The sequence below is a fragment of the Mustela erminea genome, chromosome 5, assembly GCF_009829155.1.
Source record: "Mustela erminea isolate mMusErm1 chromosome 5, mMusErm1.Pri, whole genome shotgun sequence".
NCBI classification, from domain to species: domain Eukaryota; kingdom Metazoa; phylum Chordata; class Mammalia; order Carnivora; family Mustelidae; genus Mustela; species Mustela erminea.
In genome coordinates this window covers 3,985,524-4,001,107 of record NC_045618.1, presented here as the reverse complement: position 1 = coordinate 4,001,107, position 15,584 = coordinate 3,985,524, and the positions used below count along the sequence as shown (strand labels likewise).

Genomic DNA, 15,584 nt, shown 5'->3' with positions numbered 1-15,584 from the left:
GGCGCATTGGCAGCAAGCCCCTGCTGTCAAACTGGGTCTCCTTTCTCTCATTCCCTAATGCCCCTATGTTTACACAAGTGTCTTGAATTCATTTAAAAAACATCTCCTCACACCGAGCATCCAGGCGCTGTCCCCAGTATCCCTCACACAGAAGCCCTGTTTGTACCCCCTTTAATCATCCAGGTGTCACTCTTGTTCTGAGATTCAACTCAGCATTGAGAGAAATCAGAGTCTGATTTCTTTCCGAGTTTAGTGGAATGTTTCTACTGTTTTATCATTAAGTATGAAATTTAGTATCAGTTTATTTCAAGTGCCTTTTATCAAGTTGCTATTTGTCTATTCCCATTTTGCTAAGTGTTTTCAATCAAAGGAGATATTGAATATTTTCAAAAAACACTTTATCAACTGAGATGATCATACAGATTTAACCCTCATACAGATTTAAACTATTAATACAGTGATTTATAGAAACAGGCTTTCTAATGTTGTATCATTTCCAGGATAAAATCTTTTTGGTTCCAGATGGAGGGAACAACGGAATCTGCTAATATTTTATTTTAGGGGTTTGTATTTACGGGAGTTTGGCAGTTTTTTCTTCCTGTGCTGTGTTGGTCAGGTTTTGGCATTAGTGGGTTGCAAACATAAAATGGGTTGAACAACTCTCCTTGATGGCAGCACTCCGGGAATAAGGGACAGCAGGAGCAGAGACACCAGGATGAAAAATAACAGGATATGCTCAGAGAATAGGATTTGAGACTTCTTAAATGGACTAAGTAACACAAAGCAGGTTTGACTAGGTTACTAATTAATCTTCAAAACACAACTTCTCTGCCAAAACACTTTTACTCTCATTTTACAGACAGAAGAGAGTCCGAACTCTTTGGCTTCTATTCAAGATCCTTCCTGCTTTAACCCAACTTACTTCACGTTCAACCTTGTCTGTGACGCTTGTTTGCCCAGAACGCTGGGCGTGAGCTATGACGGCACATCCAAAGCCTACCCACCTATCAAGGCAATAGCTCAAATGTCCACAAAAACTTCCTGGATCCAACTGAACTACGTTTGAATTCCTGCGAACTACAGCAAATCCTCAGCTTCTGGCTTGCCAACTTCTCAAGTTCTTTGACAGCTATAGGGGGCTAGCCAGTGTCACCCCACCCCCGCCCCAAATTCATGTCCTTCCCAGAAACTTAGAACGTGACTTGACCTGCAAACTGTCATTGCAAATACAATTAGTTAAGATCAGGTTACACTGGAGTAGGGTGGTCCTTTGTCCCGGAGGACTCTGTCCTTTTAGAGAAACAGAGACATAGAAAAAACATCTGCTGGAACAGTTAAGATACGAATGATGCAGCTACAACCCCAAGAATTCCTAGGATGTCTGGTCACCGCCAGAAACCAGGAAGAGGCAAGAAAACCTTTTTACCCACAGCTTCAGACAGAAGCATGATCCTGCTGACATCTTCATGCCGGACTTCTTGGTTCCAGAACTGTAAGAGAATAAACGCGTTGTTTTAAGCCACCCAGTTTGTGATGCTTCGTTACGACACCCCTCGGAAACTAAAACAAGGGCAGTTTTGATCTGTAATTTGTCTTCCTAACCGCAACAGCGCTATGTCCCTAGTCCAGTTGACAGCTATGGAGGTACTCATGCTCTCTCGTGAGTGGGCAACCGTAGTCGGCAGGAATTACCGAAGCTCAGGAGCTCCTGCTCCGAGACGACGCACAGCTAATGCTCAGTAAGCGTAACCATTATGACTGCAGGGTACGCGGCTGCGCAGATAATCGGAACGCAGAAACTGAGTCAAATACGCGGCAGCCGGCGAGGGAAGGGCCTCGATCCTCCGAAGGACGCTCAGGGAGGAAGGAGCGAGTTCTTGGGGAAACGAGAGTCTCCAAGCCGCTTTCCCAGCCCCCGCTGAACTGCTCTGCCCTCTCCCCACTCCCCACCGGGGACCCAGCAACTGCGACCTCAGTCCAGGAGTCCCATGGCCCACCTACCCCGCCACTGACTCGCATCTGCGGGCGCATCTGTGTCGCGTCAGCGCGTCCCGCTGTGTTGCGCTATTGCGCGGGGCGGGACTTCCTCCCCACGACCGGAAACCGGAAAGGGCTGCTTTCCACCGGAAGGAGAGAGGAGGCGTTGCCGCGATGTACGCGGGAGGGGCGGGTTCGTCCGTGGCGTGTGGTGAGGCTGCTCTCTGGCCACCAGCGGGGCGCGCGGTAACAGTGTCTTAGTAGGCAGGCTGGCTGGTGTGTCGGGTTTCAGGGGGGTATGGCGGGGAACCGGCGCAGGGGTGAGCGGTCGGCGTATCTGCCGCGGGGTCCGCGTCTCCACTGAGCTGGGTCTCGTTCCGAGCTCGCGCTCAGCTTTCTCGACCTCGTCTAAAAAAACCCCAGCAGGGTGGTTCGCGGAGCTGCGGTGGGGATGTGTGTGGGAGGGAGAGAGACACGCCCGGAGTAAGGCTGAAGGAAAGATCATGCAGTAGCTGAGTTCCACATCCGTGGTGGCCCGTGTCGCTTAAGGGGTGTGACGCGAGGGCCTGTACGGAAGCAGGCGGTTTGAATCGGTGACTCCCGCTTGAGGCAGCGGCACCTGTGGCAGGAATTTGAAGACGCAAACGCCCGGCAGGTCATTCTTAAGCTTCCTAAATCCGCCGGGAACGTCGTTTGGTGTCGGAGGAGGAACAGCCGTCTGGGTCGTCGCCCTTGGTTCAGTTTAAATCGAAGCATAGTGAGAGGAGGCGGGCGGAAAGTCCCCGAGCTCGTTAGTGACAGAGCCACGAGCAGGAGCGAGATTTCTTCATCTCCAGGCCATCATTTTGTCCTCCACGTCTGAACTGTTTTTTTGGATTGCTAAGCCGTCTTTTTAAGGGAGTGAAGACGGGGATTGACCTTTCCGTGCAGAATGAATCCAAGAAAGGCAAAGTCGGTATGTTTCAGGAGTTAGAACTGTGTGTGTGTGTGTGTGTGTGTGTGTGTGTGTGTGTCTAGATTTATTTATTTATTTTAGAGGGTGTAGAGGGGGAGAGAGAAAAATCTCAAGCAGACTCCCTGCAGAGCCCCATGAGGGGCTCGATCGCCTGACCCTGAGATCTTGACCTGAGCTGAAATCAAGAGTGGGAGGCTCAGCCGACTCAGCCACCCAGGTGCAGCCATTTGTTTACATCACAGATGCTGTGTAGCTGGAGAGGAGTCCGTCGGGTCCCTTCTGTCGTTTCCTAGAGGCCTGAGTTTCACGGATGCGTGCCCCCCCCACCCCCCCGCCCCGCGAGACTTCCAGCTAACTACTTACAGTCCGAGCTCTCCCTGTGAGAACTTGCTGTCACAGCCCGTGGAAACGCTTACCTCGGAAGCCATCTGAATCGGACCAGCCACTGTGAGCCTGTAAGTTCACCCCAAGTCTAGGTGAGACGCTGTCGGGTGCCCTGCAGTCAGGCCTCCGCTGTCTTAGGTAACACTGCATTTGGTACTCACGCTCTTTATCCGTATTGGGCATTGTCCCGTCATCTCTCTCGTATTTTGAAATGGAAATGAAGAAAGTGTGTACGCCTCAGAGTTCTACAGAACAGCTTGTACATTAGCAAGTACTGAAAAGCATGGGTGTACTCTTACTACCGGGGAACTCACTCAACTAGACCTTCATTGTGGGGAAGCCATGGACGCTCTGTATTAAGAACTTCTAAACTTTTTGGCCTCAGGACCCTCCTTTAAAATTACTGAGGATTCCAAAGAGATTTTGTTTATGTGGGACATACATATACACACATATACATACACATGCATGTGCGTGCACACACACACACACAAACACATTATTTTTAGTATTAGAAGTTAAAACTGAGAAACGTTTTTATCACCAGAACATCCAAGCATATACTGTTGTCCGTGATGAATGTCCTCACATAGTGTAGCGTCTGGTCAAACTCTGCTCTGTCTGTTCATGGAATCAGAGTGAAAAGAGCAAATACTGTCTCAGTGTTAATGATGAAAGTAGTTTCGAGTTGACTGAGCCTCTGAAAGGGTCTTGGGCCTCCACGAGAGCCAGGCCCTGAGAACAAGTGCTCTGCGTAAATGTTCCCAAGAAACTTGAGATGATGTAGACATGGTTGCTGTTGCAAGTGATGGTGACATGGGCAGAAATACTACCTTAAAAATGCAGTAAGGAGCAGTCTTTTATTTCCAGGGCCCGTATAATTCCAGGCACAAGGAACACATCTTCCATTTTGTTTTCCTTTCCTCCTGTTGGTTTGCATAGTGCTGCAGACAGCGCTTCAGACTACTAGAGAGGGCTGAGGAGAGAAGACCACCCCTTCGGTGGGTTTAGACGTGGACAGGCTGTAGGTGGTTTCTATTCCACTCACTCTCCCGGCTGTTCAGCTCTTACCTTCTCCTCCAGTGACCGCAGCACGTTACGGTCTGCACGCATCTCCCTTCTCTCACTGCCAGAACTTGAGACTTTTCAGTGGATTAGTAACTGCACAGAAATGTACTCACTGCTGAGTTCATAATGATTACCTGAGTAGGTAATCGGTGTTTAAAATGCCTTTGATTTTACAGAAATCCTTGGTAGAGTTATATGCAGTTATTTTGGGGAGATTGGCTTGACATTCTTTCAAGGGCTAGGAATATAGTTTTCTGATTTAAAGATATTTACTAATTTATTTCTGGAAAGCGAGAGAGCACAGAGGGAGAGGGAGCAGCAGATTCCCCACTGAGCAGGGAGCCTGACATGGGGCTTGATCTCACAACCCAGAAATCATGACCTGAGCCTAAGGCAGACCCTCAACCGACTGGGCCACCCACGTGTCCCCAGAGTATTCCAATTTAAAATAATGAAACCTAGGGTCTGAAAATACCATCAACTTTTTAGGAAAGGAGATTTCAAGAATAAGAGGTGCCTCCATATATTTGGATTTTCACCCTGTGTCTGATAAATAAGTTTGGCTACAATTTTTGGGGGGAGGGGGGAGGAAATCTCTCCCATAAAATGATTTTTAAAAGACACTTGACCTTTGAGAAGTTATCACCTGCGGTCTTTATACATCCCTGGGGTTGTCGTTAACCTTACAGCATGTCCTTTCTCTGTGAAAGTCTTAGATTCTAGGACCGGCAGGGAGCCGTGGTGCGATGTGCCGTGCAATCGATCAGGCTCTGTCAGGGCCTTCACTTCTACTCATCAGCCTCCAGACATAAAAACCGAATTGATGTTTCAGAGCATTTAAAATATGGGCTCCCTAAGAATAGTAAAAACTGCAATAAATATTAAATGTGAGCGTTAGTGATGTCTTGTGGTGATGGGAAGAAAGCATTCTAAACCTCTTCCTCACGCGTCAGATCTTGTCAACCCCCTCCTCCTCCTCCTCCTCCCAGGTCAGAAGTCGCTGTTACTAGTGGGATTCTGTGGTGGACCCTTAGGTATGTGGGGACTGCAGAAAGGCTGAGAATATTTTTTATCTCCCTCTCCTCACCCAGCACACATAATTTAAAAGTGCTTTGCTTTCTGATGAAGAGATTTAATTTGGGAGACAGTTTGATGTCTCTTAACCTCTTTCCAGGTAAATGAGCTCTGCGGACCTCATCGCGTCCGTGTTCTGATGGTTTGGAGGGGAGGAGCTACAGTTCCTGCCTCTGGTTTGCTTGCAGCCGAGTGGAGCCGACACAGGTTGCCGGTTGCAATATGCCACTCAAAAAGAGGTGAGTGTGTGGCACTGAACTCAGCCTGGGAGAGGGAGGAATTAGGAGGAAATGCTTCCAGGAAGTGACCTTTGAGCTACGTAGGGATTAGATGGGACAAGAACAGGTCGGTCCATTCCTGCCTAGGCATCTGTGGCTTATCAAGTATCTTCTGCCTTTCTTCAGAGGTTTGGCCTTGCTTTCGGGTAGTACTTCTCTTATTTTCTTTCTCTCTCCCTGTTTCCTCCTTCATCACGTGGGTGTTTGGGGTATAAAAGAAATCAGAGGGTAGGAAGCTTTCTGAGTGGCAGAACGAGATGACAGGTTGACCATGAAGCAGTGTATGTACTCAGGAAATCCATCTCTAAAAAAACAAAGTTCCTTTCTTAAAATGCGTAACTGGGAGACCTAGGTTTTGTTGACTGAGTGCTTTCCTAGCAAGTGGATTATATTCCTGACTCAGACACGTCTTTTGGAATTTAAGGGCATCTCTTAAGCCCACATCTAGGCCTAGGAATGAGCATGAGGGAGACCGCAAAAGGAGAATCTAAGTTCATAATACAAAAGCCTTTTTATGGGCTCTGCATGCATGGCTGCCTGTTGTCTGAGCTGCGCGCTGTGTAGCTCAATTGTCACAATTCAGATCAACGACAGTTTGAGTCCGCCAGGATTTGAGTAGACAGAGCAGAGAACCTGATAGTGTTAAAGTCTGGGAAGATGAAGAAAAAGCAATCAATCGGTGAATGGGGCTCGATTGTTTCCTGGGGTTGGGAGTAGCAGAAAGCAAGCAGGGCAGCAGCACCTGTGCCGGAGCTACTCTGACGTCATTCCTGCCTCCAGGCATCGTGCCCAGCTCATCCTCATGTGCCTTCTAGGAGACTTGCTCCCTGGATGGAGTCATCTTCCCAAACCACCGGTTCTCATCTTGAATTTAGATTCCTTAACTGTGGATTGCAGTGAAGAAAAATCTCTGAAAACTTGAAAAGTCATCAGTTACCTAAAAGTGATCGATGACCATTCCTTTCATTCTTGACACGCTAGAGGACCATGCTTTAAAAGCTGGACTTGGTCTTCTGGAGACTAAGAAAACAGAGTCCTTGAAGTCAAGCCGACTCTGCTGTTAGCCTCCTAAAGGAAAAGGTAGATAGAACAGGTCTTGTTTGCAAAATAAATTCAAGACCTACTTATCTACCAACAGCAACTACGCACTTCGAGTCGTCTTACTGTAAAATAGGAACAGTAAATTATTAGATTAGAAAGCGTGGGAGAAGGTGGATCCACGAAAACTCTCACAGTGCGAACTGATAGGAGCGGGGCTGGAAATTGGAGAAGTTGCTCAGGAAAGTGGAAGGAGGACCTCTCCCGTGGTGCAGCCTTCAGGGAGTCCAGCAAGTTTTCTGGGAGCTGAGCCTCCTTGTATGGAGACCAGCAGAGTCTGCGTTACGGAATGCTGTGTCAGAGGGACTCGCGCTGCCAGCGTGTGAGCCGCGGGAGCTTCTGCTTCTGACAAATACTGGAGGGTGGGGAGTGGTGCAGAAAAGGCCTCGATGTCCATATAATCGCTCTGCTTGATACTGATCACCAAGCACGTGCTTCTGAAATATTATTGAATGTGTCTAAGTGATTGCATATCATTGTCTGAACCAGTAGGAAGTCAGTTATTAAATATACACGTTTCCAAATAAAAGGCAATTTAATTTTATCAGCAACCAGTGTCATTTTATATCCCAAGTCTCTCACCAACTTTCTAGTCCTATCTCAGGTGCCTTCAAATCAGACTATCCTGAATTACTAAACCCATGTTAGTGACACTAAGATTCTGTGTTTTTTTTTTTTTTTTTTACATATTCTCACTCTCCTTTGTTGAGGGAAGCCAAAGCTTCTGTTAATAATTTGTTCAAGGGTTATACAGTGAGACAGGTGAACGTAGGGAAAGAACGACTGACATGTTTTGTTTTAACTGCAGTCAGGGATTGTGGCCTCGACTGTCTGATGTTCTAAAAATCCTTTTTGTTTTGTTTTTTAACAGATTTATCAGCGGGGTTGCAAGTGAACATGGCCTTGAGGTAAATCCTGCCCCTTATTAAAATTTAGTTTCAGCAGATTATTCGTGATATTTTAGGAACTGGAATATTTTACAGAAAAAAAAAAAGTTTTGTTTGGTTCTTTTCTAGAGTTAATTTTTTCTTCTTGCAGAAGAAACATGTTTAAACCAAAGTTTTTTATGCTGAGTAATTATGATGCTTTAAGTTGTTCATATGCCTTGTGTAAATTAAGTGAATTTTAAATGTCAATGCTCAGTGCCAATTTTAGTTGTTTTTTCCTTGATCAAATAAAAATTTCACTCAGACCTTATATAGGTGTCGAGTTTTTATCATTTATACATGTCCGTATTACACGGGAAACATTTCATAAAGCCTGCTAGAATCCGGAGTTCAGACTTGCCTTATCTGTGATGTCCTACTTCCTACTGCAGTTTCTGCCTCTGGAGCTGAGAACAGGGTTGGATGCACGTGTGTGTCTGTAACCTGAACCGTCTGTGCTCATACGGGCCGTACCTTCCTGATTTCAGGCCAGTGATGCAGCGTGGCAGGCAGGTGTGTGTGCGTGTGTGTGCGTGTGCATGTGCGTGTGAGACTAAGGAGCTGCGATTCTGTCAAGGTGGGTTGTGAAGTCAGGAATCTGAGCTGCTGCTCACATCACAGGCCGAGTTGGAGACAGGAGGGGTGTTCACTGTCGGACTTCGAGTGTGCTAGAAAACAGAAGATTCTAGAGCCAAGGCCTTTTCAGTTCACAGAAAACCCGAAGTGATGAGGTGATGTCTGCTTTGAGAGGCCTCCACAGGGCAGGACACAGAATGGTCTCTGCGAATTGCCTCACAGATGGAGTCACTCGCTCTGCGAGCTGGGAGGTGCTGTGTGCAGAGCTCTGAGAGATGGCCAGACTCCGGGGCTGGAGAACTGGGGATGCAGCCAGCGGGGCCAGGTCCCGTGGTCACAGGATGGCACGAGAGAAGCGAGGCCAGAAGTCCCAGAGCTGCTGGCAGGAGACCACCCACCAGAGCTCATCTTGGGTCTCGGTGGGCTGCTGTCTTCACAAGCTGCCGCGCATTCGCTGTGCGCCCTGTACTGTCGTGCCCTCTCATGGTCACTGGGAATCTTCCTGTCCTATGAAACAAGTACTATTTTTTTTCTCTGTTTATAGGGAAACAGGAGTGCTTCAAGATAGTGGGACTTTTCTTTTTTTTTTTTTTTTTTTTTAAAGATTTTATTTATTTATTTGACAGAGAGAAATCACAAGTAGATGGAGTGGCAGGCAGAGAGAGAGAGGAGGAAGCAAGCTCCCCGCCGAGCAGAGAGCCCGATGCAGGACTCAATCCCAGGACCCTGAGATCATGACCTGAGCCGAAGGCAGTGGCTTAACCCACTGAGCCACCCAGGTGCCCCAAGTGGGACTTTTCTAAGGTTGAAGGCAAAGCAGCGACAGACTAGCGATCCAGTGTAGGTCTTCTGATTTCGAACCTGGTTCTCTTTATGGGATGGTCTCTTTATGGGACGGTTCCTAGGATCAGCTGCCACTCACGTCTGTGTGTTCCTCGTTCATTCCCCGGCCCGTCGTCGATGCAGTGAAAGTGCATCTATGTGGTAGTACGGAGTAGTCCGTGTCCCCGTCTTGCCATCAAGCTGCAGGGGCCCTTCTGTGCCTTCCTACCGCCTCCCCTCCATGGTGTCTCCCGGCCGCATGTCCTGTGCTGGTTTTGAGGGGGCCCCACCGTCCCTCAGCCGAAGAGCAGGGAGAGCACACCCACGGGCAGTGGCTGGACGGAGAGGACACAGACTCATCCCAGAGGCGGTGGGAACCGTTCATGATGGGGTAGCCCTCGGGGACTGGACGATGAACAAGACAGACCCCGACCCGCCTTCACGGAATCGGGCGTGGCAGAGGGCACTGCAAAGCCTGAGCAGGTGGGTTCGGTGAAGGACAGGAACAGCGTCACAGTGTGCAGCGGAAGACCCTCATCACAGCGCCGGCAGTGCTGGGAAAACAGGAGAGGGGAAGGCGCATGGCTTCCCTGCTCTTCTTTGTGGACGGCCCCTCGTCTTTGCAGGTCTGTTCCCGCCCGCTGGTGACAGCGCCGGTGTCGCATCTCTCCCTCCCATTCTCTTGCCCTCAGCCTGAGCTCTGGAGGCCTTGGAGATTCAGATACTTTGCCTATAAAAAAATAGACCGCTACGGCCTGACCACCTGAAGGACCTCTGGGTTCACGCTGGCAGAGCACTCACGTGACAGCCGGGCCTGGTGGGGACGCACCGAACATCACACGGGCAGCAGCGAGGGCCTAGAGCCCAGGTCCGCCGAGACAAGCGTCAGCACACCCGTCTGCCAGAGGAGAGCGGGAGCCGAAGGGACCGGGTGCGTGGTGCGTCAGTGCCTGGGCCCACGGGCTGAGGGCTGAGCGCCTGGGAGGGGAGGGACCACACAACAACAGGAAGCCAGGCATCAGAACGGTCTAATAGAAAGCGATGTGCGTGGGCATTGCAATGCCATTACGTATCCTCAGACGGCCAGGCTTTTCCAGAGAAAAACAGGGATGCACGAATCCATGGAGCTGACAGCTGAACGTGTAAAGGTGCTGAGAAATGTCCACATTGAAAAAGGACAATTTTGAGTTTTCATAGTCCAACAGAATGCCGATCTTCCTTGGGGACACTGTTATTCTTATATCTGGAGTCGTCTTGTTGTGCAGGAACTCGTACTCGTGCCTGAAAATTTAAGTGTTGATATAACAGAGCTTCAGAAATTCTGTGTAGGGCTTATTTACACAGCATTTCCTATTAATTTTATTCACATACTCCTGTGATTGTTTTATTTTTTATTAACTGACTACCCAAACAGGCCATTTCCAAAATTATTTATCTCTTTTCTAAAATTCGCCCTGAGACATATTTTTAAACTCCTTAATTTGTTTTTGAACAATCTCTTAACCTAAAAACCTTACATATAGTAGCATACACTCCTATTGCATCAAAATTTGTGTAGAAATAGGTATTTTAAAAATTTGTGGATTTTAAGGATCGGATGTATAAAGCCTTCATAATGAAGACATTTGAAACAGGCAACCTCCTGATGTTTCATGTAATAAAATGGGCCTTTGGGGAGAGTGTGCACAAGTACTCAGGCACAGTTCTCAAACCTTCAGCCTTAGCACGGCTGCCCGGGGGCCGGTCACCGTTAGCTGCGACAGCAGCCATGCTCTGTGGCCCGTGTGCTTTGAAAATGGCTGGCACCGAGACCAGACGCGGGGACTTCATCCCCCTGCTACCCACAGACGCCTGCAGAGCTCAGGGCCAGGTCCACAGCCCCAAGGGGACACTCAGAATAGTCTCGAGCGTGAGAGCAAGCCAGGCCATCTCGCCTCATCTTCCCCCCGACTCCTTTTCTTAGTTGAGCAGCCACCAGAAGCTTTCCCTCCCTCTAGCTTCCTTCCAGCACAGCAGAGGCAAGACTAAAGCAAGAAATAGGAGTCAGCTAGGACACCCAATCCTCATCCTCCACTGGTAACTCCATCTCTTCACTCACATGTCCTTCTGGGTGGGACCGCGTGCAACTGCTCTAGCTCGGGGTTGGCTTCTGACCTGCCTTTCCATGCTGTCTCGTGTTCCATCCTCTTCTGTGTTCTGTCCTGCCGCGCCCCCCACCCCCCATACACAGTGTCTTTCTCTGCCCTTCGTTCTTACCTTTCTAGGAGAGGACCCTTTGATTTTTAGTCTTACTTGAGGCAGAATCCAAAGAAACCCTGTGGCTCGGTGCCTCGTACGTCTCGTATTCCTCGAACTGGGCCTGAGGTTTAGTGGGGTCAGCTCTAGTCCAGCCATCTTACAGGGGAAGCTGGTCTTCCCACAAATGCACGGGCATGACAGACAGTGTTTGACCGTGATGGAGGCTCATAGGCAGAGAACACCGGCTCAGACGTTAATAGGATTCAGCAAGCCAGTGAGGGTCAGAGGTCCCACAAAGAGGTGCTGGGAAAGTGGTGGGAAGTTTTACAGTTTTTGAGGCAAAGGGAGGTTGCAACAGTGGCTTTCTAAGTCTGACAATGTCCACTGGCCGGGGGGCCTCCTGGGATTTCCCCAGCTTTCTAGAACTAGTCCATGCCTACAGGACAGAGTGCTTTGCAGGAGAAGCAAACCAGAATGAGCCCTAACTATTAAGCGTCTTCCCACTGAAAGAGAATTGAGGCTTCAAATCAAACGTGTATGCATTTAATAACATGACTCAAACAGGGAAAACAAGTCACTTAGTGGCGAAGAATGCTGTCTTTGGAGCCGGATGGCCGGGATTTGATTCCAAGCTCTGAAAACCCATGTTGGATGGATTATTGAACCGCTGGAAGGCCTAGCTTTCTTGTTTTTAAAATGGGATAATAGATTTGAGAAGGAAATAGGATAAAATATCTAAGAGTGTGGAACAGTGCTTGGCACAGAACAAGCTCTCCACAAATTTTAGCTATTTTTATCTGAAAGAAAAGCACCCAAAGCTGCTGCTCCTCTTCTCATCTGGACTTTAGGGAAAAGGACTAGAAAGGACCCCTGAAATACCCTAAAACATCCTCTGAAACACACAGTAGGCCTTCATTATTACTACTAAGACCTCCGGATCTGTTCTTGCAATGTGAATGTTAACACTGGCTTTCCAGATGTTACTTTACCTCGATGATGCAAATCTGTGCCTCATGCACCAAGACAGGCGGTTTGCTCCCAGGTCCTCCTCTTTAGGGACATCGTCAAAGGCCACGCCCACTGTGTAGTCGGCCTGCTCGTCCACCTCCACCTCCCAGTAGTGGCGCCCTCGGACTGGAATTAGATTCCCCATGACAGCAACACACCTGGGTTTAGAAAGGAGCACGTGTGATTTGGGGCGGCCCAGCCTGGCCATGCTGGGCAGGGACGCCAGCTGTTGGGGCGGTCAGCAGGTGGTCTGCACATGTGGAGGGCGGTGTTCTGAATGTCTCCCGTGGGAAGCGGCAGCCCACAGGCAGAAGATGGGGACTCATGTCTCAAGAAGAGCAAAGAGCAGATGATCAGAATCCACCTCCAAGACGCCCCTAGGAACAATTACACTTAAAAAGGTCAGAGTTAACGTTTTGTTTTACAACAAGGCAGCATTCTCCAAAGAAAGGTTCTTGTTGGAGATTTGGCCACATGAGTACCTCTAAAACGAAATTCGAGGTGGCTCCCCAAATCCCTAGGCAGATTTGTTTAGCTGTCATTAACACGTGATTTCTACTCTCAAACCTCAAGTTAATTAATTAATTAATTAACCTATGGAAAGGCAGACGCCCACCTGCAGGGGCTCATTTGGCTGTGTCTGGAGTCCTGGAAGCTTGACGGCCCTAAATTCTCCCGCAAACGGACCCTGAGAGCTTGTTCGGACGTTCTGGCAGGGGAGCGCAGCTACTCCTATACCCTTGACCGAAGAACGGTCCTCCTCTACCCGGGCCGGTCGTCCTCTTGGACCCCGCACGCAGCCTTGGGAGGGAGACGCGTGGAGCAGCGGGGGTGGCAGGGGAGCCCCGACCAGCCAGCCGGATCAGCCGCCTCGACCCTGGTGGTCCAAGGGGTGACGGCTGTCATGGCCAGATCGCCCTCACATCCTCAAACCCCCAGTCCTGAAGGCCACGCGAAGCTCTGGGAAGGGCACTGCACATGAACTCAATCCTTCTCTGTAAAATGAAGCCGTCTCTACTCCAAGCTCCAGACCCACACCTCCAGCCTCCTGCGGTCTCATTCAGAACGTCCCCGGCAGAACTCAGACCTTCCTACCCCTCCCGCCGGCCAGGCTGTGGTGGGGTGGGGTAGGTACCCCTCATGTCTTCTCCCTTCTGGGAAACAGACTCACCGTCTACCCAGTAACCTAAGGCAGCAAACTAAGACAGAAAAATAATGCCGTGGTTACAAGCTCAGCTTCTAGTTGAACTCTGACACCAACCCTTCCTTACCAGCAGTGTGCATTGGGCAAATTCCCTTACTTCTCTGTGCCTCAATTTTCTCATCTATCAACTGGACTGATTACGGTTTGGACCTCACAGGCTGTTGTGATGATCCAGTGAGACCATCCACGTAAAGCACTTGGAACGTGTCCAGTACCTATCAGCACTCCATAGATTACGGCCCCTGACCCATCCCTCCCCTGCCCGCCCCGAAGCCAGCCGGCCACTCTCCTTGCCGGTGGTGTTTCGGGCCAAGGATCTGCTGAGTCCATTTCCTCTCATTCGCCCTCCAACTGCTGATTCCGTCAGGGCCCCCACGGCCTCCTCTCTGGTCTCCTTGTCCCCCCACCCCCAGGCCTCTCCCCCATCTCCCCAGCTCACACTGTGATCCTTTTGAAATACGAATCTGATCCTGTCCCTTCCCCTACTTTAATTCTCCATGACCAGAAGGGTACGGTGCAAACCCGTTTTGCGCTAGAACGCGTCCATCTTTCCCGCCTCTTCTCATCCTCCCCTTATGGACTCTGCACCCGTGACATGCCCAACCGTTCGTCCTTCTCCGAACAAACGGCCTGGCCTCTCTGCTTCTGCAGTGTAAGGTTCTGAATCTCCCTTGTCGGCCCACAGGACTCCCGTTCATCCTTCCAGCCCTTCCCCCTGCAGGAAGCCTTCCTCCTTGGGGCTCCCACAATGCCTTGCCCATACTCCCACCTTATCTCTCATAGGTGTGCCCCTGACACCTGCGTCTCCCCCACTTGCCTGTGTGAGTCAGGTGGGCAGGGACAGCGCCTTCATCTCTACCCCAAGCACCCAGCACGGTGTTTCAGAGGGCACCAGAAAGACCGGTAACAGGATACTACACTGGGACTAACTCAGCTTGGCTGAACCCCAAAAGGCCGCGAACAGAACTCCAGATGGGGAGCTCTCCCATATTTCCAGGGGAGGCGCTAGACCACTGGTGCAGGCCCCAGTGGCCAAAACCCGTTTTGCAGCTTTCAGTGCAACATCCGAGGGCTGGAGCAGGGGATGCTTGAGGCTCTGTCTGCCTGGGGAGCTTTCCTGAGGTTCACATGCCAGGGAGGGAGCAGAGGCGTGGTCAGAGGCGGGTGTTTTCAGGGGACTGGGTGCGGATGGAAGCTACTACAGGAAAGCTTTCCCCGTGTTGTTCTTGAGAGCATCCTGTCCCAGAGAGGGGCCACCACGGGGCGGCCACGACCCGGTAGCTGTCCGACAGAGGGACACACATCACCCTGGTACCAGCCAGGTACCAAAAGGGTGGAAAACAGGACAACAGGCCCCAAATGGCTAAGCCCCCGTCCTGCTGAGCCCCATGTCCCCAAACTGGGACAAGTCATCAGGTCAGTGCTCTCAGATCTGGAATCTTAGCCAGTTACCCAGTCATCATCTGATGAGCACAAGTGAGGTGACATGCCTGAGAGGCCTTGCTGTCCCCCGAAAGAATTTAACCCGCCACAGCCGCCGGCTGCTCTGCCCACTCTAACATCCGTGTTCCTGCTCACTCGGCCCACGGAAGTCTTTCATCCTGCACAGCTCCTCCGTGCTCCTTTTTGCCCGCGGGACCGGACGCTGCCCAGTTCAGAGAGCAGGGAGTAAAGCCAGTAAGATCTTCAAAATCTGCTTCGTTGAATTTTTTTTTAAAAAAACACAGGTAAGACCTTTATCTCTTCCTACCCTGCCTGCCACCTGACCTTGGGCTGAATGGGCAGAGGCAGGTGGGTAAAGTCGCTTTCCACCGTACCTTGTGCACACCAACACGCGTATACACACTAACGCACTAGCACACACAACAGATAGGCCAACAGGGAGCCGGCATCAGAGGGAGAGCCAGCCCCGGCAGAGTCGGGGCCCCGGGCATGGAGGCTGCATACCATATGCGGCAGTGGCCACTGGGGCCCCC

The 15,584-nt window shown here is 50.1% G+C and overlaps 2 protein-coding genes, 1 long non-coding RNA gene and 1 other non-coding gene across 16 annotated transcripts in view; 2 read left to right on the top strand and 2 right to left on the bottom strand.

Annotated features, from left to right (window-relative positions):
- Positions 1–381: 381 nt before the first annotated feature.
- LOC116590340 lies at positions 382–1,842 on the bottom strand. Its single transcript, XR_004285560.1, has 2 exons — positions 1,693–1,842; positions 382–1,490 (listed from the first exon to the last, which is right to left on the bottom strand). It is a non-coding gene; the product is annotated as an uncharacterized LOC116590340 (long non-coding RNA).
- LOC116590338 lies at positions 1,705–8,910 on the top strand. 10 transcript variants are annotated; one of them, XR_004285556.1, is made up of 4 exons: positions 2,075–2,188; positions 2,606–2,932; positions 3,175–4,526; positions 5,559–7,385. XR_004285556.1 is itself a non-coding variant. In XM_032341990.1 (3 exons), the coding sequence occupies exons 1-3, from the start codon at positions 1,733–1,735 to the stop codon at positions 6,656–6,658; spliced, it is 702 nt and encodes a 233-aa protein (XP_032197881.1). In that variant the 5' UTR covers positions 1,705–1,732; the 3' UTR covers positions 6,659–7,385. The 10 variants fall into 10 exon arrangements, 2 of the variants coding, with proteins under 2 accessions (XP_032197881.1, XP_032197880.1); XR_004285558.1 differs by having other exon boundaries at positions 2,075–2,297; XR_004285553.1 differs by adding an exon at positions 7,706–8,910 and having other exon boundaries at positions 2,113–2,932; positions 5,559–5,697.
- LOC116592255 lies at positions 6,750–6,876 on the top strand. Its single transcript, XR_004286418.1, has one exon.
- A 221-nt stretch (positions 8,911–9,131) lies between the features above and the next one.
- Positions 9,132–15,584, bottom strand: part of FSD2 (fibronectin type III and SPRY domain containing 2) — a 42,431-nt gene continuing 35,978 nt past the window's right edge. For all 4 annotated transcript variants that reach the window (XM_032341987.1, XM_032341986.1, XM_032341985.1 and 1 more), the window contains 2 exons: positions 12,386–12,562; positions 9,132–10,439 (listed from right to left, as the gene is read on the bottom strand). In XM_032341987.1, the coding sequence (XP_032197878.1) occupies positions 10,187–10,439; positions 12,386–12,562 (430 nt within the window). In that variant the 3' untranslated portion in view covers positions 9,132–10,186. The remainder of the gene's footprint in view (positions 10,440–12,385; positions 12,563–15,584) is intronic.